The sequence below is a fragment of the Malania oleifera genome, chromosome 1, assembly GCF_029873635.1.
Source record: "Malania oleifera isolate guangnan ecotype guangnan chromosome 1, ASM2987363v1, whole genome shotgun sequence".
NCBI classification, from domain to species: domain Eukaryota; kingdom Viridiplantae; phylum Streptophyta; class Magnoliopsida; order Santalales; family Ximeniaceae; genus Malania; species Malania oleifera.
The window spans coordinates 85,370,121-85,394,908 of record NC_080417.1 but is presented as its reverse complement, the minus strand read 5'-3'; the positions used below and the strand labels follow the sequence as shown (position 1 = coordinate 85,394,908).

The window sequence follows — 24,788 nt, the reverse complement described above, 5'->3', positions numbered from 1 at the left end:
ATGCAATGTGGTTAGTCAATGCATTGGAGAGGCAGACAAAAGAGAGAAAAGTTACCCAAGCTAAAGGGTTGATGTTTGTAGACTTGCAGGTCAATGGGAAGACAGAGTTGATACTAGGGCTACCCATAATGTTGTTTTACAAGTAAAAGCACAAAAACTCAACTTATCCTTAGAGAAGGATTCAAGATGCATGAAAGTGGTTAACTTCCCAGCTCAGTCTACTCTTTGAGTAGGCAAGCAAGTGACTGTGAAGCTTGGATAGTGGTCAGGACATGCAAATTTTACAGTCTTGCCGGTGGATGATTTCTAAGTGATTCTTAAAATGGAATTCTTGACAAAGACTAAGGTGATACCAATGTCTTCTTCCAAGTTCCTTTGTCTGATGAGAGACCACCCTTGCATGGTGCTAGCCTTTGCAAAGAAAGGAAATGATGAGAAGTTCCTTTCTACCATGTAGCTCAAGAAAGGATTAAGGAGGGTCAACAAACATATCTTGCCACAATAGTGGAAGATGAAGACATAGGCCAATGGTGTGTTCCTACTCCCATCTAAGTTGTGTGGAATGAGTATAAAGTTGTGATGCATCACACACTACCTCACAAGTTGCCTCCACGACGGGATATAGAGCGTAAGATCGAAGTCTTACAAAGAGTGAAGCTGCTTGCTAAAGGGTCATATTGAATGGCACCTCTAGAGTTAGCAAAGTTGAGGAAACAAGTTGATGAGTTATTGGAAGCGGCCTGTATACATCCTCGCAAAGCACCATTTGGAGCATCAGCATTATTTCAGAGGAAACATGATAGGAGCATGCGGACGTGTGGACTATCGTGCGCTTAACAAGGTGACTATGCAAAACAAGGGCCCTATTCCACTAATTTCTGATTTGTTTGATCAGCTAAGTCATGCAAAGTACTTCACCAAACTTGACTTGAGGTCAGACTACTATCAAGTGAGGATATCATATGGGGATGTACCAAAGATGACCTGTGTGATTCAATATGGGGCATATGAATTCTTGGTGATGTCATTCAAGTTAACGAATGCACCAACGACATTTTGCACCTTGATGAACTAGGTATTTCTAAGTGTCTCGACAAGTTTGTCGTGGTATACTTGGATGACATAGTTGTCTACAGTTCCACTTTAGAGGAACATAAAAGGCATCTACAGAATATGTTCGACAAGCTAAAGGAGAACAATCTTTATGTGAAGAAAGAGACATTCTCTTTAGCTCAGTGGAGCATAAAATTCCTTGGTTATGTGATCAAGCAAAGTCATACAATATGACCAAGGTGAGAGCTATTCAAGACTGAAAAATCCCAACAACAGTGAAGGAGTTGTGTTCCTCTCTTGGACTTGCCAACTTTTACAAAAGGTTCGTGAAGGGATATTCGAGGGAACTACTCCTTTGATAGAACTACTAAACAATGGTCATAAGTGGAACTGGATAGAGAAGTTTCAAGGAACCTTTGTCAACTTTAAGGATGCTATGACGAGAGATCCAATACTAGCTCTTCCGGACATCATGAAACCCTTTAAGACACAGAAAAATCCATCAGACTATGCCCTTGAGAGAGTCTTACCAGATAGTCATCCTATTTTGTACAAGAGTCATAAGCATAGTGAAGTTGAATGGAGGTATGTAACTCAAGAGAAAGACATGCTAGTGGTGATAAATTGTCTTCACATGTGGCAGCATTGTCAAAATTTGAGTGAAACTAGATAACTCGGTTGTTAGTCACTTCTTTACACAACCAAAGTATCAACCACGCAGGCCATTTGGCAAGAATTTTTGCCAGAATTTGATTTCTTATTTGAACCCAAGGCAAGCCAAATGGACCAGGTTCCAAATGCATTGAGCAAGAAGGCCAAGCTCACGGCCTTACAGATGGTAACTCGCTTGATAGTAAGGTTACCCCGACAATGTGAAAGCACATTAAGGAGGAGCATGCCAAAGATCCCGTTGCCCAAAACCTCATAAAGTAGACGAAAGAGGGCAAAGTGTGCTAGTTCTGGTTAGAAGATGAATTTTTGGTGACACATGGTAATCAGCTCTTTGTGCCATGCACAGGAGATCTAAGGAAGACGTTGCTGAGAGTGTCATGACACCATAAGGCAAGTCATATAAGATGGCATTGCACTTTAGCATTGTTGAAGCAAAGGTATTATAGGCCACAAATGCATGATGATACGACTGAGTATACCCAAACTTGTCTCACCTACCAACAAGAGAAGGTGTAGCAAAAGAATACTGCAAGGCTACTGGAGCACCTTAGGCTTCAAGTACTCACTAGAGTGTGAGAAAGTGTCTCAATTGACTTCATCACCAACTTGTCCATAGTGGAAGACACAAGGTCTATATTTGTTGTTATAGAAAGGTTTTCAAAGTATAGTACCTTTATACTCGCACCCAAAGTACTGTTCGGCAGGGGAGACAACACAATTGTTTTTCACACATGTTGTGAAGTGTTGGGGTGTTCTCCAAGACACTATCAGTGACCTAACACAAAATTCACTGGAAACTTCTAGACAAAACTTTTTAAAATCCTTAGTTCACAACATGACATCTCTTCGAGTTACCACCCACAGACAGATGGACAGATAAAGCGATTCAACGGGCTACTAGAGGAGTACTTGCGTCATTTCATCACCACTAATCAAAAGAATTGAGTGCATCTACTTCAAGTGGCTCAGTTTTGTTTTAACGCCAAAAGAGTTAAACAACCAAAAAGAGCCTTTTTGAGCTTGTTAGGCAACAGTCACTATTACCTCACACAATGAACAAACCATACAGAGGAATGAATCCAAGAGCATACATCTTCACCAGAGAATGGATACAAAATGCATAGATTGCTTAAGCCTACCTAGAGAAAGCCTCCAAATGAATGAAGAAGTAAAATAGATCAGGGGAGAAGACTATTGCACTTCAACATGGGTGACTTGGTGTTTGTTAAGCTCCATCTTGAACAGACTAGGTCACTACAAGGTGAAATAGGATACGACTTCACAAATATGAAGGACCAGTCCCCATCTTGACTAAAGTTGAGAAGGCCTTTTACAAGGTTGATCCTTCGGCTAAGGTGCATCATGTGCTTCACACCAACTGCCTCAAGCCATTCAAACATCAAAAATGAAGATCCAAGAAGAAGCCAGTCAACTAGAGCACCACCGAAGAAAACACAACTTGACATAAGAGAAGTTGAAGTCATCCTAATAGACAAAGAACCACATCATCAAAAAAGAAGTGACACAAGTTCTTAGTGACGTGGAAAAGCCTTGGAGACAAAGAAATCAGTTCGATTTCAATGGAAGACATGCAACTGTTCATGGATCTAAGAGTACCAAGTGACAAAGTCTACAAGAATGTTGACTGTATAAATTGTTGAGAATGTCATGAGCCAAACTTATTTAGGGCATTATGCTTATTTATGATCACATGTCTTGTCTACATGGGATTAGTTACCATCATATAAATATTAGTGTAGGTTCTATGCTTAAAGTAGGTGTAAGTCTCAGTGTAAAAAGGGAGTATGATTCCTCGAACAATTTGATGTTTCCTAGCCAAAGCTAAAATAACATATAAAGCTATTTAGAGGAAGGTGGGTTTATTAGTCTTGTAAAACTCACTAGCATTTCTTAAATGTGTTCAGCCTACTTGCCTCCATAGCTAAATACAAGCTGCCTATGGAGGTGTTGAATGAATTACATTTCTTCAATGTCCGCCGCTTGCTTGTCATTTGCTTTCATGAATTGCTTACTGCTACCACTTACTTTTTATTAAACAGTTGTTGATGTGTTTCTGTGGTAAACCATGGTAATATTTGATTTACTAGTTAAACAAGAGTGCTTTAGCTAGTGCTGCATGACCCTTCACAAGGTGTGAAATATTCAGCCCTAGACACTAAGCAATGTGTTTAAATTCTCACCAAGAAACGCAAACATGCCCTCCTCCCTCAATTATGTGTTCTTGGCTAAATTATTTGAACCATACCCAGACCTAAGGATTTATAGTTGTCTTGTATTTGAGAGTCTAAACTTTGACCAAGCAATGTGTTTATATGCTCATTAAAAAAACTTCAAAACACATATAGATTGGTCTTAGTGGCTTAAACGTGGAAGCATATGAGAGACAAAATTGGATCTATCATTCAACTTACTACCAATAAAGAGAGTACTGAGAGGGAATTATATGTTCTCAGCTACAATTGTTTGAAGTGTCCCTAGATGACAAAGAATTGTTCTCAATGACTATCACTAGACCTATTACTTAAGGCTTTTTGGTTGTCTTGCATTTGAACTTCTAAACCTTGACTATGCAATGCATTTATACTCTCACATCGAATGGTCAATGTCTAGAAAATGCACGACAACCATAAAGCCTTAGGTTTGGGTACAATTCAAATAATTTAGCTAAGAACATGTAATTGAGGGAGGGAGGCATATTTTAGATTCTTTGTGAGAATATAAATACATTGCATGGTCAAAGTATAGAAGCTCAAATATAATACAGCCATAAAGCCTTAGGTCTAGAGACAATTCAAATTATTGTAGCGGAGAACATGCAATTACTTGGTAGTAAAGCTGATTCTCAACATGGTACTAGTTATGCTCATGAAGTTGTTCTCTAACCACTCTTATGCATACCCCATTTATTGGAGCTATAAGAAGTTTACACTAGACAGATCTCATGGCCGATTGATAAACCATACCTCAATAAAAGGCTGTATTTTTCTTAGCTTTGATTTCTTTTGGTGAAGGTGAGCCTCGACTCTTGTAAGGGTGCTATATCCAAACAAGGTGGTTAATGGCTCAAATCATAGAAACAGTCTCCCAACACATGGAGGTATTTCTACGAACACCTTGCCCTCCCCAGACCCCTGAGGATGTAGGTGCGTTGTGCACCTGGCATGACACGCATTTTGATTCTTGTATATGGGTTCGACACTCCCTTGTTGCTCTATTAGTACAATACTTCGATTACATAACCAAAAATAAAAAATAAAAAAATACTACCCTTTGATGCACATAAAATGATGAATAATTGCTTCTATTAATGCATGCAATAGCTAACATGCTAAGACTTGCACAAACTGCAAATTGATACAAAAATATTGAAGATCGCATGGTTTCATTCTTGAAAACTAAATCTAGTGATCTAGTGTTTTGATTCAATATTTTAGAATATGATACGCGTGCGCGCGCGCGCACACAAGTAAAAGTGGAGCATTAACAAGTTATAATGGTTATGGGAGAAGATTCATTTTCAGGGAGGACATTAGCATTTTTGTTGGTGTGGTAGAAGATTCATTTTCTGGATTTTCTTTTTGGTGTCTAGGTAATGGTAACTTCAAGCGGATATGCTTTTCTGACATTCAGCGCGATTGTCATTCTCTGTCCTTAGGCTGTTCTGATTTCCTTGGGCTGTTTTTACACTTTCTGGTTTTCTTTTTTTGTTCTCTCTGGAGTTTCACAGATTTTGTTAAGGATATGTCTCTTCTCCTGATATACATTCTTACTCTATCTAATGAATTTCTTTTGCGGTAAAAAAATATACACTTTATAATATTCTTTCAATCATGATTAATGTACTTCAACAAAAGAAAATTGCTCACAAAGTTAAAATCACCTCAGCATCCTCTCTTAAACATGTCAGTTCCATTACACATTTTTCACCAACATGGCTATATAAGCAGAGCCTTAAAATGTACCATATTTTAGAGCATGTGTCATACAGCAACCCAGTTGCCCATTCCATGAAAAGGAAGGTTCCACATTCTAACATTGGACAACCAATTGCCTGCCCAACACATGAGAAGCGCATGATTCTATTTTAGTTAGAATCAAACAACTCTTGATAGGGAGTTATTTTCCATCTTATATTAACAGCTTTACACCAATGAAAGGGAATGATTGGCCTTTGCAGATGTGCAGCAAGTGGTAGATAGTTGTGTGGATTGGCATTCAAGGCAAAGTATGAGGCAAAATGGTATTCAATCTTAAATAAATAATACTTCAAATGGAATATTAGAAGGTAAAATTAAACAAAATTGCAACAAAATCATCTAAACTCTAAATTTAACCAAAATGAAATAAAAAGGAAAATAAATAGTTTATGTAGAATTATTAGATATCTGTCAACCTTTATTAGAGGCTGATCTTTAGGAGATTTACAGCTAACAAATCAGTTTATTTGTTAGCTATTTTTGGTTCCACTATCCTAGGGGATTTGGGTAGCATGTTACCCGACTCTATAGATAGTCTTTCCTATTTTACTAATTTCCATATTAAATAGGATATTATATTTTCAGTAGGTTGTAAATATCCCTAGTAATTAGATGAGAATTATCATCTATTTAAAGGGAATGTAATCTTTTTCATAAGAGACTAGAATATTCAGTTTTCTTTTCCACATTTCAACATGGTATTAGAGCACCCTCTGAACCCTAATCTTCCCATATGACCAAATTTGGTATGGCCACCAGGAGATGCGACTCCACCTCTTCAGTCTCAAACGTCACCACCAATCAGGAAGCCATGGTCTCAGGCAACAGCAGCAGTTCAGATAGCAGCCTCATGCCCATTACAGGACGAATGGGAATTCTGCAACAAACCTGAAGAGTTCAGCCCTTGCGGTTAGAGGAAATCCATATAACAGCAGTGACAGTAGACCGAAGAAAGTGCAGTAGTGGTGTGATCATTGCCGACGTCCTGGTCACACCAAGGACACCTGCTGGAAAATCCACGGTAAACCCTCAGATTGGAAACCTTCCCGCTTTGCCAACGACAAAGAAGGACAGGGAAATTTCTTCTCGGTAGATGAAAAACCAACACCACCCGAGCCTAGTCTCTTCAGCAAGGAGCAACTAGAATTATTGCAGAAAATGTTCAGCCAATCTTCAGCAGCCCTTACTACTGTGGTCGGTACCAGTTCTTTGGCACACAAAGGTAATTTTTTAAGTGTTCTTAATGTAAAAAAGGAGAAGCTAGGTCCATGGATTATATAGACTCATGAGCATCAAACCATATGACCGGAGATGGAAAAAATTTTACTTATAGTCCCTGTTATGAAAATTTAACAGTCAGGATAGCAGATGGTTCGCTCTCAAAGGTGGTTGGTGCAAGTTCTGTTATTATTTCAGAAAACCTAACACTCAACTCAGTTCTATAAGTGCCAAATTTGGATTGCAATTTACTGTCTATTAGTAAACTCACTCGGTCGGGATCTCAATTGTGTTACTAAATTTTTCCTAAATATGTGTGAGAATTTCAGGTCTTGGATTCGGGGAAGATGATAAATAGTGCTAAGATGTGTTTGGGGCTCTATCATCTCGAGGTTAATGATCCTCCTCGAGGAACAACTCACAAATCCGATTGTTTAGTGTCTAGAAGTCAAAGTTATTTTTCTGTCATTTGTTCTAATAATGATAGTGCAATTATGTTGTGGCACTCTAGGTTAGGGCATCCAAATTTCTTGTATCTCAATAGTGCAATTATGTTGTGGCACTATAGGTTAGGGCATCCAAATTTCTTGTATCTCAAGAAACTCTTTCCTTCATTATTCAATAATAAAAATCCAAATGATTTTCAGTGTGAGATGTGTCAATTTTAAAAACGTGTTCGCAACTCGTATCCCAACCGACCCCACAAAGTATCCCAACCCTTTTCAATGATTCAAAGTGATGTGTGGGGGCCATCTAGGATCAAGAATATTACTGGATCTCACTGGTTTATATCTTTTATAAATGATCACACTAGACTTACCTGGATATTCCTCATAAAAGAAAAGTCAAAGGCAGGTCAGATTTTCAAAAATTTTAACACCATGATCCAAACACAATTCCAAGCAAAATTACAAATTTTGAGAACTGATAATGCCAAAGAATATTTCAAATCCATTCTTGGTGATTATCTCTTGAGTCAAGGTATAATACACCAAAGTTCCTCTGTCGACACTCGTCAACAAAATAGAATTGCCGAAAGAAAAAACCGGCACCTACTAGATGTTGCCCACTCCCTTATGTTCTCTACACATGTATCGAAACACTCTTGGGGTGAAGTCATTCTCACTACAGCCTACCTCATAAACAAGATGTCCTCTCGCGTTCTCAAATTCCAAACTCCCTGTCAAACTCTACTTCAGTCCTTTCCCAATACTCGACTCATCTCCACTATTCCCTTCAAAGTATTCGGGTACTCAGCTTTTTTTCATGTTCATAGTCAACATCAGGGTAAACTTGATCCTAGAGCCCTTAAGTGCAATTTTCTCAGGTACTCTCCAAACCAAAAGGGTTATAAATGCTATTCACCAGCTACTAAAAGAAATTATCACTCCATAGATGTCACCTTGTTTGAGAAACAACCATATTACCCCAAATCTGAAATTCAGGGGGAGATTACACAGAAATTCCAGCTTTGGGATATAGAAGAGTTATCTCACCCTTCTTCAGATTCTGGCCCTTCTCACATATCAAAAATTTCTGAATCTATTCCAACTACTGACTCCATTTCTTCTTCACATCCCTTCTTAGAATCTCCTATGAAACATCAGCATCTAGACACTATTCAACCAACAAAAAATGATGAGTTGATTACCTATTCAACCAAAAGAAGATAGAACAACAAGCATCCCTTAAGCAAATCCAAGAGTCTAATCCGAGCCCTAGATCATGTAAAAATCCACCAGGTAACTCTTGTTGGCCTAACAAGGCTAAATCTCGTTTTGATGATAACAAATCAAGGATTCTTAACATGTTTCTTTAAGTTTTAGGGCTCAAATGTCTTCATAAGATCAAGTTCAAGTGTTTGAAGAGCTTGAATGAAGTTTGTGCTTAAAGCCATAAGCTATGATGAAGTGAAAGCATATTGAAGAATTGGTTAAAGCTTGGACGTAGCATGGAAAATAAAGCATGAAGACTTAGAACTTAGATAGTCTTATCTTGTAAAAGTCTCATGTAAGTACTTCACAACCCAATACTAACGTTTGAAGCTCTTAGGAATTATCATGGACTTAGAGACATGTTTTAAATCATGGAAAATATTTTCATAAAGTCTCTTATAAGTTTTCCAAGTTCAAAGTTAAGTTTTGAAACCAAAATCTTGAAAAACCAAGAAGAAACAAGCAGGACAGGCGACTGATGATTTATCATCAGGCGACTGATGTGTTTCTGACTCTATTAATAAACAGACAGAATAGGAACAGGCGACTAACCCCTTAAGTCCAGTCGACTGACTCAGCACTGACTTTCAAAATGCACTGATTCTAAAAAGCTTAGGCAACTAACCCTCAGGCCTTAGTCGATTGAAGTCCATGTTTTACCTTTTAAACAGTGTCGATAAAGTTTCCAAAAATGATTTCTTAGCTTCCAAACTTAGAGAAAACTTGGGGGAAATGGTAAGAAACCCTTGTGCACTATTTATATGTATTATTCTTGCACATTAGGGTAACACACTACTTACATACAACTCAAATTTTTTAGCTATAATGTTGAAAGCTATTCTGAATGTGCTGTTGTGTTCTTACTGAAATTTCACACAAATTTCTGATTCAAACTTTCGAAATTCACAATCTTTAATTACAATACTGGTGATACAATCTTGAGCTTCAACTTCTTTATTGTTTTTAATTTAAGTATATTGATTCTAACATTGTACAAATCTGCTCTTTTGAGAGTTTTTTTATTGTACGAACAAAGGTCGTTCCTTGTTTTTGTTTTTGAAGGTTCAGGATTGTTGAATCGTTGCCTAGCAAGAGGGTTGTTCTTGTTAGAGAGGGATCTCCACCTTGAAAGGAGAGAAGTGTACTTCACCTGGTAACGAAGTGGAAAGGGAATCCTCACAGCGTGTTGCTTGAGGCAAGGGCGTAGGCCGCTGGCCAAACCATGTAAAAAATTTGGTGTTCAGCTCTTCTTCCCTTAATCTTTTTACATTCTTGCAAGTATATAAATTGTGTGTATGGTTATTTAGTTGTTGAGAACTTGCTGGAGATTGAGAATTTGCTGGAATACTGATTTTGATTATATTTGAATCAAGGAACCATATTGATCATATTTGTTGGATTGAAAATTCAGAGTAGATTTAAATACTGAACTTTCGAATACCACATCTGAGGTAAATCTTGTGAAATTGATTATTCCATTGAAGGAAAATCGCAGGGTACTTAAAATCAATCTTCTGAAATTTTATATTGATATTTTCATTGATAAATATTGGAAAGAAAAGCTGACCTTGAAAACTATTTATCTATTGAAGCGTTAAGATTTGAATTTGAATTGTGAAATTATAGTTACATTCATACATAGGATTGTTGATTGGTTTAGTGAGTTGGCTGATTAGAATTTTTTTGATTGAGTGATTGTATCAAATTACTTTAAAAGGGAGCAATATTTAACTCAAGTTTTTGCAAAGAAAATTTTTAAAACCCAACTCGCCCCCCCTCTTGGGAATACACCTTTAATCTCAACTCAAATCCCGAGACTTCCCGTAATGAGTTAACTAATGAAGAGAGTGATTGTCCTATTATTGTGAGAAACGGTGTGAGATCATGCACAAAACACCCAATATACACTTTTGTGTCATATCAGAGGCTGTCATCGAATTTTAGATCTTTTGCTGCCAACCTCGACAAAATCTAGGCTCCTAATACATGCAAGAGGCTCTCGGTACACCTGAATGGAAGTTTGTTGTCTGGGAAGAAACTAGTGCACAAGAAAAGAATAGAACATGGGAGATCACAGAATTACCAACTGGAAAACGTCCAGTAGGTTGCAAATGGATATTCATTGTGAAATATAATGAAGATGGAAGTGTTAACCGATTCAAAGCTCGGCTGGTAGCAAAGGGATTCACTCAATCATATGGAATCGACTATGAAGAGAAATTTGCCCCTATAGCCAAGTTAAATACAGAGCGGGTCCTCTTATCTTTGGCAGCAAATTTAGATTGGCCTCTTCACCAACTAGATGTCAAGAATGCCTTCCTCAATGGAGACCTAGCTGAAGAAGTCTACATGGAAATTCCTCTGGGATTCGAGACACAAGCGAAACACAACAAAGTCTGCAAACTCAAAAGATCTTTATATGGGCTCAAGCAATCCCCAAGAGCCTAGTTCAAGAGATTTACAAAGGTAGTCAGGAGGTATGGCTATTCTCAATGTCAATCAGATTATACACTATTTGTTAAATACTCTCCTAAAGGAAAATTCTCTATCCTGATTGCATACGTGGACGACATCATTCTAATGGGAGATTATGAGGAGGAAATGAGTAGTCTCAAAAGTCTTCTAGCTAAAGAATTCAAAATCAAGGACCTTGGAAATCTCAAATACTTCCTAGGCATGGAAGTGGCATGGTCAAGGAAGGGAATCTTTGTCTCCCAAATGAAATATGTTCAAGATTTTTTGAAAGAGAATGGGATGCTCGGATGCAAGTTAGCAGATACTTCTATGGATTCAACAACCAAACTAGGAGCCAAGGAAGACAATGCACCAATGGATAAAGGCAGATATCAAAGACTAGATGGAAAACTTATATATTTATCTCACACCCAACCTGATATTGGCTTCTCTGTCAGTATGGTGAGTCAATTCATGAACAATCCCAATGAAGAACATATGGAGGCAATTTATAGAATCCCACAATATCTGAAGCTAACACCAAGTAAAGGACTATTTTTTTAGAAGAATCAAAGAAGAGATATTGAAGTATTCAGTGATGCAGATTGGGCAAGATCAATACATGATTGAAGATCAACTTCTGGGTACTGCACGTGTGGGGAAACCTAGTTACATGGCGAAGTAAGAAGCAATCAGTTGTGTCAAGAAGCAGTATAGAAGCTGAATTCAGGGCAACGACACATGGCATTTGTGAAGGAATATGGCAAAGAAAGCTTCTAAAGGAAATAAAGATTTCAGGTGAAGAACCCATGAAGATGTTCTCTGACAATCAGTCAGCCATCAGCATTGCAAAGAACCCAGTGCATCATGATAGAACAAAACACGTGGACATTGATTGACAATAATCAAGATGTTGTATGTGCCTACATGTATCCAAACAGCCGATATCCTTACCAAGGCTCTGCCAAGAAAGAATTTTGATGATCTGAGTTCCAAGCTGGGCCTAATCAATATTTACAGCCCAACTTAAGGGGGAGTGTAGAATTATTAGATATCTGTCAGCCTTTATTAGAGGCCGATATTTAGGAGATTTACAGCTAACAAATCAGTTTATTTGTTAGCTATTTTTGGATCCACGATCCTAGGGGATTAGGGTAGCATGTTACCCGATTTTGTAGATAGTCTTTCCTATTTTACTGCTTTCCATTTTAAATAGGATATTCTATTTTCAGCAGGTTGTAAATATCCCTAGTAATTAGATGAGAATTATCATCTATTTAAAGGGAATGTAATCTTTTCATAAGAGAGTGGGATATTCAGTTTTCTTTTCCACATTTCAACATTTTATTGCAATAAGAGAAACAATAATAATAAAATAAAATAAAATAAAAAACTAATCAATGTTTTCCAGCCTTGGAATTGTATACATACAGCAACTTGAAGCACCAGTTCCTTACAGAGGTAATGGCGTATAATATATCATAGAAACACACATAAACATAGGAAGACAATCTGTCATTGTAAAATAAACCTGGATAAAGAGCATTCACTCTGAGACTACAAAAAGGAAAGATTCAAATTCCAGAATAGAAAAACAAAGGACAGACAGTTTGAGATTCACTTACAGCTATGTGTTTGCTCTGTTTGTCCATCCAATGCATGAGCTGCCCTCTTATTCGTGCAACAGCTTCATACCAAAGAACAAGGGCAGGCTCCACACCTGAAGGAGGCCACTGGCTTCCACCATCTGCAAGTGGAGCTAGAATGTTTGAAAGCATATTACATAGTGCATGGTACAGTTCACTCTTTCTTTTATGTGGAGCACGATTGAGAGGATTAGCTTTTGCCACAAAAGAAGCTGATGCATTCAGTCCACCCTCAGTCTTAACCTGGCAATTGCCTTATTGTCATACCCTGTTCTTCACACCCAATATCTCCATAAAAAAAAAAAATTAAAATTGGAAATGTGAACCTACCCCAAGTTTCAGATACCGCATCCCATTAATGATACTAAGGGTTTCACTTCTAGCAGCATTAGTGTCAATCCGACGAGTATTTAGCTCCATGAAAAAACGCTCAGTTACAGAACTGAATCTATTAAGGAGAAGAAACAAAACTATCAAATATTAAATTTTACAATAGATATAATAATTATCAAATATTAAATTTTACATATATACAGGGTATAAACTTCAGTAACATTCCTGCAAGAGGTATACCACCTTGCAGATGAACATACACCATCAAACAAAATATGCATCACATATAATATTTCATCTTGAATTTTCAATGAGCATAACAAGGATTATACCATAAATCACAATGAATAAGCCACATATAACCAAACCAAGAAAGTAAAAAATACAGTCAATAATAGGACACCAAAGAGATAACATGACTGGCAAGCTAGCCAACTGCATATAGCCTCCCCAGAGATTACAAAAAAAGAAAAAAAAAGATAATGGTTCTCCCTTGCAGAATATAAAATAAGCCATTAATGTAGGACAGCAAAGAAGAGATAAAATAAAAGAAATATTAGATAGTGGGCGAGAGAGGGAGGGGGAGGATGAAGAAAAGGAAGGAGAAGAACAAGGGCATCCATACATAAGGAAGATAAATGAGGAAACTGAGTTCAATTCCACTGCACTTCTGACTATTACAAAACACATAGTACTTACAATTAACTAGTCCTAACTTAACTAATATAACCTAGAGTACATAAATGCCATAATAATCCAAAAATTAATTAAAATTCTTAACCATCAGAAGTTAAACAAAATCCTAAACTCAAATCAACCATCAGAATATGAGTGCCCAAAATTCCACATAGATTGTCCTCCATCAGTCTCAAGTTTTGAATTGTATAGCAGTAAACAAGCAACAAAATCAATAAACGGCATAAAGTGCACAACACCATCAAGCACCAAAGAAGTATAGCAAATAGAATCTCCAACTGAAGATTGATCACCCCGAAGTCTCGCATCTTTTATACCATGTGTCATATGTGACAACCCAATGGGCAACAACACAGGAGCACAGGAGAAGAAGCTGATCCAGTAAAATCATTAGAAAGAAAAATAGAAGGCTCCAATGTCTTCTAACAACACAGAAAAAAATCCTATAAATCAGAAATAACTTTAGTGTTCAAAACTAATGGCAACTCGGCAGGAGATAAGACAGTCCTCATTTTATTGTCTACTGTCCTTCCTTCGACAAGTAGTAAATGAATTAAGTTTTCTACTAATAGTAGATTAAAACAAAAAAATTTACTTTGCAATGCACCATAGAAAATTGAAAACACAAATTAAATATTCAATTACCTTATCCGAGATAAAGCACCAAGAAGTTGAGCAACTAGATCCAGAAGGAGCCCTCGCAAATCAACTAATGATGGGTACTCAACCTGGCTAACAACCCTGCAATTAATGAATGTCTTTAACATCAAAGATCAATATGGAACAATAATAAATCTCCAACCATCACAATAATAACCACAAAAAAACAATCAGTATAAAAAAGGGGAAAGAAAAAAAAGAAAATGGAAGGAAAAAAAAAAGAAAGCATTCCAGACAGGGGGAGTGAAGGGTACCAAAAGAAGCTAAAATAATAATCCTCAGTTATACAAGTTAAAAAGCAATTTTCTGTTTGGTTGTAGGCTCAACTCCCAATGTTTATTGTCCTGGGACCTGAACCTCAGTTTGAAGCAGCTTTCAGTAAAATTTCTGATAGCCAAAGGAGGGTGGAGTTGAAGGAGGTGGAGGATCATGAATGGTTGGAGATGAAGGGCTGAATGGTTGGAGATGAAGGGCCCTTTTACCCAAACAGTGGTTGTAATTGTGTAGGTAGTTTTGTCTGCTAAAAGAAGAGCAGGTTGGCATTGCAGAGGTGAGGAGAAGTAGGAAAGAACTGGTCTCACTCGTGTCGAGCAAGTATGCAGGAGACATCCTAGGGGAATAAGAAACAGCTGGTAGCATTATGGGTGATCTCAAATTTGTTGGATCGGCTACCTATCCTGGACCCATTGTACTAAGTTTGAAGAGTTTGAAAACAAGCCTTGCAAAATTAAAAGAAACAATATCAAAGCCATATACTCTTGTTCGAGGGCTTGCGGGGCAGGTTTTGGGCTCAGGGAAGGTAACAGGTGAGGAGCCCATCAACACTAACAATAATAGGGAGGGAAGATTGGGAAAGAAGGGCAGTTTCTCTAATGAGACTCATGCATTCTCTTAAGGGCCCCATTGATGGTTTACCAAGGGAGGCAAAGCCTGCTGCTTCCTCAAAAGATAACTGCAGAAGGCAACTTGGTAAATGAGAACTGGGAGGATCAACATCAGCCCCCCTGTTGTGAAGAGGGTCAAGGATGAACAGGTTGGGTCAGAAGAAACAGGATTGTGTACAGATAGCAAGGACGAGGCCCTTGAATCAGGATCAAAGGCTTCCAAGGCCCTTGATTCATGATCTAACACAGCGGCGGAGAAACTGTGAGAGAGAGCATCGCGACTCGTCTTAGTTCTGCTATCATCTCTCTCTTGTGTGCTGTCTATGACCATCAACATAAACTACTAAAAGTACGACACCTGTCACCTTTTTTTTGCAAACAAAAGGCTGAATGATTAGAGTAACACTAGATAAAACCAAATAAAGACACCAACATACTTCTTTTTTTCTTTTTTTGATCAAAATATTGTATTAAGAAAGGAGAAGAATTACAAACTAAAATAGGACAGGATATCCTTAAGGGAAAAAAAAAAATGCACTTATGCAACCTATATACCTTCACACTCTTCCCTCTGAGCAACAAATCTACAAAGTCGCCCAATGTACACCTCTTCCTTGCAAATCCCAATATAAGAAGACATCCTTCACATCCTACAGGTGAAGGGCCAATCAAATTTAAATTCCAACAAGATCAATGCACAAACAGAATTTAGTAGAGGGGAGAAAGTCTCAAAACAGTCAGTACCACATGTTTGGGCATACACTTCACGACGACTCAAGCCTTGAGTTGTTCGATGAATAAGATATAAGCAGTTGGCAATGTAAACCCAACGACACCTAACAACTCATTACTAAGAAGACAATCCGCCAACTCTTGCGTCTCTCAACTCGTCAAGGCATCCATTTTTCTACATTCACCGCATGCTTCCAACAAGGTTTACCAACCACTTCAATAGTAATAGGAGAGCAAAGAACTAAAACATAATGTGCGGTAGGAAAAGAAAAGGACTAGTAAATACAAGGTCAATTAATTTTCAATGAGCATTTGGAAAATCCAAGTCATGTTGGAATGGATCTCTAAAGCAAGAAATCAAGACAGTGAAGAGCGGAAGAGGTGGTCCATGGTTGCTCCTACTTTCGACCGTTCATAAAGCCTCAATTATTTCTCTAGATTAGTAGCTGATGGATTAGGAAGGATAAGGGTAGGACCAGGAAATAAGATGCACCATCAAAAAAATGCAACAGCTGCAATAATATCTATATCCTTTCTTAGTTCTTGAGTACCCGAAAAGAACACATTTAATACTGCAATAGGGAGAATTTGTTCATGTGAGCATGTAGAAAATGAACCAACGACCTAAGGCACAAAAGAGAACATGGTTGCTTCTAGTTACACAATGGAGAAGGAAATTTGTAATTGTACCCCTGGAATGCAAGAGGCAGAGAGGGATCACTTAGTTGAGAGATGGTTTATCACCTAGTGGAGGAGGTGACTACGATAGACTTATCAAAGATGTTCTTTGGTTAGGACACAGGAGAGAGGGATCATTTAGTTGGGAGGTGGTCTATAAGGATGAGAAAGTTGGATCTAGGCAATTTGGAGTCTAAGAACATGGACGTAGTAGGTAAGTGTCTTCAATTTCCTTTGGAAGTTAATATCCTTTGGCATAAGGTGATTAAAAGTAATTTGGCTTACAAGTGAACAAGTGAGATTGTAATACTCGTAACAGGGCTTATTCCTAAATAGTTCATTTCTCAAATTTCATCTTTGTTCTTTATTTTCATCAAGCATAAAGTTGGTGATGGTACTTGCATTCAATTTTTAAAAGGACGAGTGGTTGGCTGATGTTTCTTTTACTATTCTCTTCCCTCTATCTCTTTTCCTCATCAATGTTACAAATATAAAGTAGGTGCTCTAGGTTCAATTTTTTAAACTTCAATTTTTGGAAGAATCTAAATGGCTTAGGAAGTGAACAAGCTTTCTGCATTGCTCAATTTGATGGATGTCTGTCATCCTTATTTTAGGGTTTGGATTTTGGATGGGTATGGGAATTTTTCCGCACTACTGTTCATGTCTTTTCTTCATGTTTGATTATATTTGATAAGCTAAAGGTCCTTCTAAGGTCAAAGCTTCTATTAGTTAGAAACATCAACAACCTACTTTAGGTTTGGAAGCCTTACAAGTCTTTATGTGATAATAACACTAAGACTTGTTCCTTAATGAGTTTATTTTTATACTTTTATAATTAAAAAATGAGTTTATTCTTTTATAATTTAAAAAAAAAGTACCAATAATGCTATTCGTAAAAATCCCATATATTGTACCTATGCAGTCTAATATCAGCATAAAAGTAGGGGTAAGGCAACGTACATTGTGAGGACCTTCTCCTGACCTTGCAAAGCAGGGAACCTTGTGGTCGAAGGCCACTTATTATTGTACCTATGCATTATATTATCTTCACAAGAAGGGAAGTATGATATTTATTAATTTACTTTATTTTTTATTTTTTGGAGAAAATTGGATGGACTAAATAGTATTTGACCCAAGTGTAGAGGATGAGTATCCTATCCCATGTTTGGCTAGCCATCTAAAAAAGTATAAGATAGACAAAGGTGGATTTTTGTTTTTTATACCTTTTAACTCCCTTACCCCTTACCCTAAGATGGCCAATGGGAAAACTCACCAACTCTAGCTCATGTGAGGAGGCTAAGAAACTTCCGTATAGCACTCTAGCATGTCCTATCCTATAATCTTGCAACACCAAACATATGCTAAGAACGTTGCCCAAGCCTAGCCCATGAGAGTGCATTAGTTTTGGATTAGGTTGACAGGATTAGACAGGATAGAAGAGTAACTGAAATGAACCTGGTTGTGATAGTTATCTTGTCCCAGGTTCGCTCTTCCATAAAGATCAATCATTCAAAAAATAAAAATACTATTAATGAAAAGAAAAATAAATCAAAAAATAAAGTGCAATCCAATCTTTTCATTGCTTAGCCGCTGCTGTCCCATGAGGGGCCACCCAGCCTTATACCATGTAAATAGGCTAAAGCCCTCCCTCTTGGTAAGTCCTATCCCACACCTTTGTGGCACCAAACACAGGCTAAGGCTGCTCAGTGTCACAGTCCTGTGTTCTTGCATCCATGACGCTTGCATGAGCTGGTTGGGTAGCCATAGAATGGCAAGGTGATCATGTCAAATGGATTGTGAAAACAACTCTAATAAACATGGATTCAATTATGGAATGTCAAGGGACGTACTTTGAATGCTGCTATGATGTTGTGATGGATCAAGAAAGTTATTAAGGTGGCATTCTTGAGCAAGTGATGTATGGTACTTCAATGGTTACTTATGCAAAGCAAGAATGTGATGTACTTTAAGGGAACGCTACGTGAGCGGCCTACCACCAGGTGTGCTTTTGGCACTAAGTAAGCTGCTCAAGTAGCACTTGGGGACGGTCTCTTGACATCCTTTAAGGGTGTCTTGGGCTTCCATGTGGGATTAAGAGCCTCATGGACCATTAAAGAATGAGGTTGTACATTACTCTTGACCCAAAGGTTGAGACATGCAGCCTAGGGTGGGTATACTCTCAAATGGCGTTGCCTTACTCGATTGGACCATCAAGGGATGTTGATCCTTTGCATGTCTATCTCGAGTAATATATTGTGTCACTTCCCTTAGCTCCAACCTACGGTGGTAAGCGGTAGGTACACTTACACAAGGATCATGCTATGAGAATGGGAGTTACCCTCAACTTATGGAATATGGGTTTGATATCCTTACTATTCGAGTCATAATTCTTCGGTGAGCACAATTAGACAGGTTTTGGTGTTATCTTGTCTCCGCTCAAGCGTGACTACATCACTTAAAGTAGATTAAGGCTAGCATGATCCCTTGTGCCTAGGGACTCTACTACCCAATGACACCTAGCCTAGCAAAGCCTAGCCAAGCCATCATGAAAAACATGCCCTAAAAGAACTTGCTTCAATTGCACATCGCTATTGTTTCAAATACAATACCAAGAAGTACTGCTTAGGGCGCCTCAACATCAACAAGCTTATTCACTAAATGGCAATTTGAACATACAACACAACTAGTGCATTTGTTTTATGGCTTAGGCTTGGCTAAACACCCTTAGTCTATGCCTAGCACCCTTAGTCTATGCCTAGTGCTACACAAGGATAGGACAGGCTAGGGGGAGGCTTTCTTAGACTCTCCACATGAGCTAGAGCTGCACACCCCATGCCTCCCCCCCCGGGAGGTCCTATCCCTTATAGATCACAGAGCAATATATGGTAATTATTCTACCCACCTTTCTTCCCTATTAATACAATTATTTTCCTATAAATATATATATATGTATATATATATATATATATCCAACTACTATTTAATCCAATATTTTAAAAGGCTCAATCAAGGCTCGCCATGAGGCCTGACTCAAGGCACGGCATGCCTATACGCCTTGAGGTTCAACTTGAAATACCAAATCCCAAAAAGGCAAATGCTTTACACCTTAAGGCCTATGCATTTGCACAGAAGGCGTGCCTTTTTCTGCCTTTTAGTCGAGGCCTACGCAATTTGGGTGTGATTCTCAAGTTAGATTTTCTAGAAAATTTTAACTCCATGTTAAGGAATGTCATATTATGAGTTGATTTCTAAAATTATTGGCCCTCAATCTTTCCAAACTAATTGACAATTGTATCTTAGATCTTCAAAATAAGTTTAACTTTGTAATTTTATTTTTTTTATAACAAAATAATTTCATTCATAGCAATGTTTTAAAAGGCAAAGGTGTAAGGCGAGGCACTCTAAGCCTTAAGAGGCAAGGCATAAGCCTTAATGCGTTGGGGCCTAAGCCTTTTGACATTTTATTTTTAGATAAAAATATCTAAATAAGTTATATATTTTAATAATAAAAAAAAGCGCAAATATAATGTAAAAAAAATCAAATATAATGTGCAAACTACTTGTTGGCCATTAAAAAACAAAATTGCTAACTTAAATTCATTAAATAAATCATGACAAGAGATGGCTATAACGTTACAAAGTTCAAATTATTTTGCAAGATCTAAGATACAACTCAATTTTTTTGAAAAGGTTGAGGTTCAAGAGTTTTAGAAATCACCTCATATTATGACATTCCTTTTATATAAACAGGGAACCAATATTTTCTAACCAAATCTTACTTGAGAATTGCACAAGCAAAATGCGTAAGTCTCAATTAAAAAGGCGCAAAGGCGTGCCTTTAGTACAAATGCGTAAGCTTCAGCGTGTAATGCGTTAGCCTTTTTGGGATTTGGTATTTTAGATTGAGCCTCAAGGCGTTTTAGGCATGCCTTGCCTTAAGGCTCACCTTGATTAAGCCTTTTAAAACATTGATTCATAGAATAGGAATGTACAAGAAGGAGAGAGTAAAGCATCTCCTTTCAAAATTCTGGGTAACCCCAGGAAAGTAAAGAAAGACAACAAAAAGGAACATTAGAAACAAACCAAAAACAATCAACAGGCCCTATCAATCAACAAGAAAAGCCAATTATGCTGAACATCCGAACAACGCGTCCCCTTGAAGTTACCATTACCCACACACCAAAGAGAAGCCAAATTTTGAATCTTCTCCCAAACCAGTAAAAGAAACAACTTCTTCCTAGCAAAAATGTGCGTACTTCGTTCCATTCATAAACCCCATTGAACAGCAAATAAAGCACAATTACATAACTCCTTAGTCCTTACCCTCCTTTTTTTCCTGCCAAAACCAACAAACTGAATTGCCAAAAATTCCTCCACCTCTTTGGGCAAACCTAGCATTCCCCAAAATAATTAAATAACATGTTCCAAATCCTCTAGGAAAAACCACAACGTAAAAAAAGATGCAAGGCAGTTTCAGAGCAATTAAAACAAAGCACAAATATGTCCAGAGATAGAGCTTTAAAGGTCTTCTAATCTGTAGCAAGTTATTGGTGAATCCTATTAAGCACAACCAGCCAGACAAAAGCTTTGATTTTACAGGGAACTTTGGCCTTCTAGATTGTTATATAGAGAGGAAAACGAAAACCAGAGCTAGTCAAAAACTCACAAAAAGATTTGCAGGAATAGAACCCCGAGAAATCCAAGGACCAAGAACGACTGTCAGCTTCCAAGAGACTCGACAATTATTCAGCAAGAGTAATAAGGAGGAAAACTCCATCTCCCTATCATTCAATGGTCTCCTAAAGTGAAAATCCCAAGAAATTAAAGGACAACCCGGTTCCACAATGAAAGAAGAAATAGATTCGTCCTGTTCTAAGCTTAATCAAAATAGGCGAGGGCAACATTCCCCAACCATAACTCTTTCCAATAACGAATATTATAACCCCTACCCAATATAATATCAGTAGGGGAATAAAGAGGGAATAAATCTGAGAGATCGCTTTCCATGGACTCTCCAAAGAACATCTAAGACCCAAATTGGTATCCCGTCCATTCCCATCAAGTCCAAATTCAATTCTATAACTTCATGCAACAACGAAGAAATCTTTAAAGGAAACCACCAAAGCCACATGGCCAAGAGAGTCGTGTTTTTAGACACCAAATTACCAAGACGCAGCCCACCCTCTTGTTTAGGCCTATAGACCACCCCCCCCCCCCCCCAACTCACCAAATGATCCTTAAGATCCCCCACCCCTGACCAAAGCAAATCTCTCTTGATTATCTCAACTATGCTAGCCACACCCACAGGTATTTTGAAAACACACAAAAACTATAGCAAGATACTAGAAAGACAAGCTTGAATGAGAGTAATCCTACCTTCTAAAGAGAAAAGCGCACTCTTCCAACCATCTAAACGCTTAGCCACTCTCTCAATAACAGGGTCCCAAAAACTAGGACCTTGGATTACCCCTCCGCCCCCAAACGCAAAAAAAAGCACTCCTAAAGAAGATAATAGCCAATCCAAAGCAATACAACCTACCTCCTAGGCTAACTCCCTGCCTTGCTCCTCCGACAAATTAATGGTGGCAAGACTGCTCTTCCCCAAATTGATCTTAAGCCCTAAAACCCTTTCAAAATTATGTAGAATCACTAGAATATTCGAAAAATATGACCTATGATCCTTTAAAAAAAAGATAGTATTGTCAACAAACTGAAGATAAGAACGCATTACCTCCTCCCTCCCCAATTGCAAGCCTTACACTAAACCACTAACTGCAGCTCTATCAACCATCCTAGTGAAGGCATCAGCCACTAAGAGGAACAAAAAACGGGAAAGAAGGTCTCCTTGTCTAATCCCCCTAAACCAAGATTTAGGTTCCCCGTTCACTATCACCAAATAAAACACATTAGACATGCAACTTTTCATCCATCTCCACCATCTCTCGCCAAAACCATTCTTCGTAAAAATCTTGTCCAAGAAATTCCAACCCACCCTATCATAGGCTTTCTCACAATCCAACTTAAATATTAATCCCTTCTTCCTTCTCCTAATATCCTAAATGACTTCATTTTTTATCAAAATCCCACCCACTATGTCGTAACCCGAACAAAAAAAATAAAATAAAATGAAAAATAAATAAATAAATATAATAATAAATATCTTGGAGGAAATATTTTTAGATATTTTTATATATAAATATCTTGGAGGAGATATTTTAAGTTACTTAAGGGCTAAGTTATGTTTTTATTTTATTAACTCTCATTTCCTCTCTCTCTCTCTCACGTTTCACTCTCTCTCTAAGTCCCCAGGATCACTCACGAGTGTTCCTCGATTCTCTCTCCCTCCTCCCGGCCCGTGCTCCCTCCTCCCGGCCCATGGGATCTTGTTTTCAGGCCCTGCTCCGAAAGTTAGGGTTTCATTTTTCGGGAGTTCCGAGTCGTTTTTCGGGAATTAGGTAAGGGGATTATATTATGTCAGTTACTTTTACAAGTTTTAACCGATTGAAATACTAGATATGTTTATATATATATAGTTACGGCTTCTCCTAGGTTTCCGAGCCTAGGGTTCGGTTAAAAGACTTTATTTTCGAAATCAACCGATTAAATTTGAATATGATATTTTTGGATTAAAGTACTGGACTTTCTGAACATTTTCACCGATTGAAAATTTGGGGTTTCAAACCGTAGGCATGTTTTAATATGAACCAAAGGCGGTAGGGTTGATTATCTCTGTTTTTCCTGTACTCATACCGCTATTTTCAGCACAATATCTATTTTCTCAAAGCAGTTATTTTATTTATGATTTACCAGATGAAAAATTGTGTGGCATGAGTACAGTTTTAATTGGCATGAATGAACAAGTTTTGTGTAATACTGAATTGTAACGGCTATGAGCCGAGATTAGATATGACGGCCGGGGGCCGATGTTAGCAAACAGTCTATGAAAGATATTCCACAGAATTACGAACAGTCTATGTTTTATACAATTTTATGAAAATGAATTATGATTTCAGTTTTATGATGTAAATTGCCATATATGATTTTAAAGCCCTGTGGATATGATGTTATGTTATAAGCACGGTACCATAACTATATGTTGGGAGACAAAGCTACCACACGTCTTAGAGAGAGTGTTGGTATAGGATAGTCGATTGGAGTCCTGGGAAGTATTCCTCGATCTAGAATTTCGGGGGCCCATCCGATGCAGAATTTGGGGTGACCCTCCCGATGCAGAATTCCGGGTATAGGGTAGACACAATCGTACTTACTACTTAGTTTGACTTAGCTATAGTCGGTCGGCTATATTCTAGGTCCAACCTACGGGCCACACAACCCGTCATGGGGGGAAGCATGTCATAGTAGTATATGAATGCGTGACGACGCTAATTCAGCAGTCCAGGTTGAATCTTCTAGGCATATATGGGCATATTTACTATAAAATGGGCTATATTGAGCCAGCAGTATTTTATTATGAAATTATGGGTTTGCCAATAGATATATTGCAGTACTGTTTTTAGAATGCCAGTTAAATGAATGTTAACAGTAATATGTGTACACGACAACTCATGTTAGCCACACAATGATAATAATATAATTCATCTTACTAGGAGGTGCCTCACCTTATCATATAAATCATGTTTCAAGTCCTTCGAGGGATCGAGTCTAACGTACCGTCGGGCTGGTGATAGACAGTTGTTAGATATTGTTAGAGTTGGTGAAACATAGATAATAGTTTTTATACTTTTGGGGTTTGTAATATTATGATATGGATTTGGTATGTAATTGGGAACAATTAGAAACTCTGGTAAGTGTTTGATGTATTAGAAATTTTTCTGCTATGTATGTATATGATGATCAGGATGGAACACCCATTTTCCCTGGTTAGGACGGGCTGTTTTTATTTATAATATCAGAGAAATGTGTATGTTATGTTTTAGTAGCACTTCGGGCCCGAGTAGAGGGTCGGGGCGCTACACACTATCTATCTCCTCCCCCCCCCCCCCCCAAAACAATAACATGAAAGTGCTTTGGGCCTTAGTAATAGTCTTA

At 37.9% G+C, this 24,788-nt stretch overlaps 1 protein-coding gene across 1 annotated transcript in view; it reads right to left on the bottom strand.

Annotated features, from left to right (window-relative positions):
• Positions 1-24,788, bottom strand: part of LOC131159844 (uncharacterized) — a 155,232-nt gene that overhangs the window by 73,066 nt on the left and 57,378 nt on the right. The window contains 3 exon segments of the mRNA XM_058115033.1: positions 12,736-12,999; positions 13,087-13,204; positions 14,431-14,526. Of these exon segments, the coding sequence (XP_057971016.1) occupies positions 12,736-12,999; positions 13,087-13,204; positions 14,431-14,526 (478 nt within the window).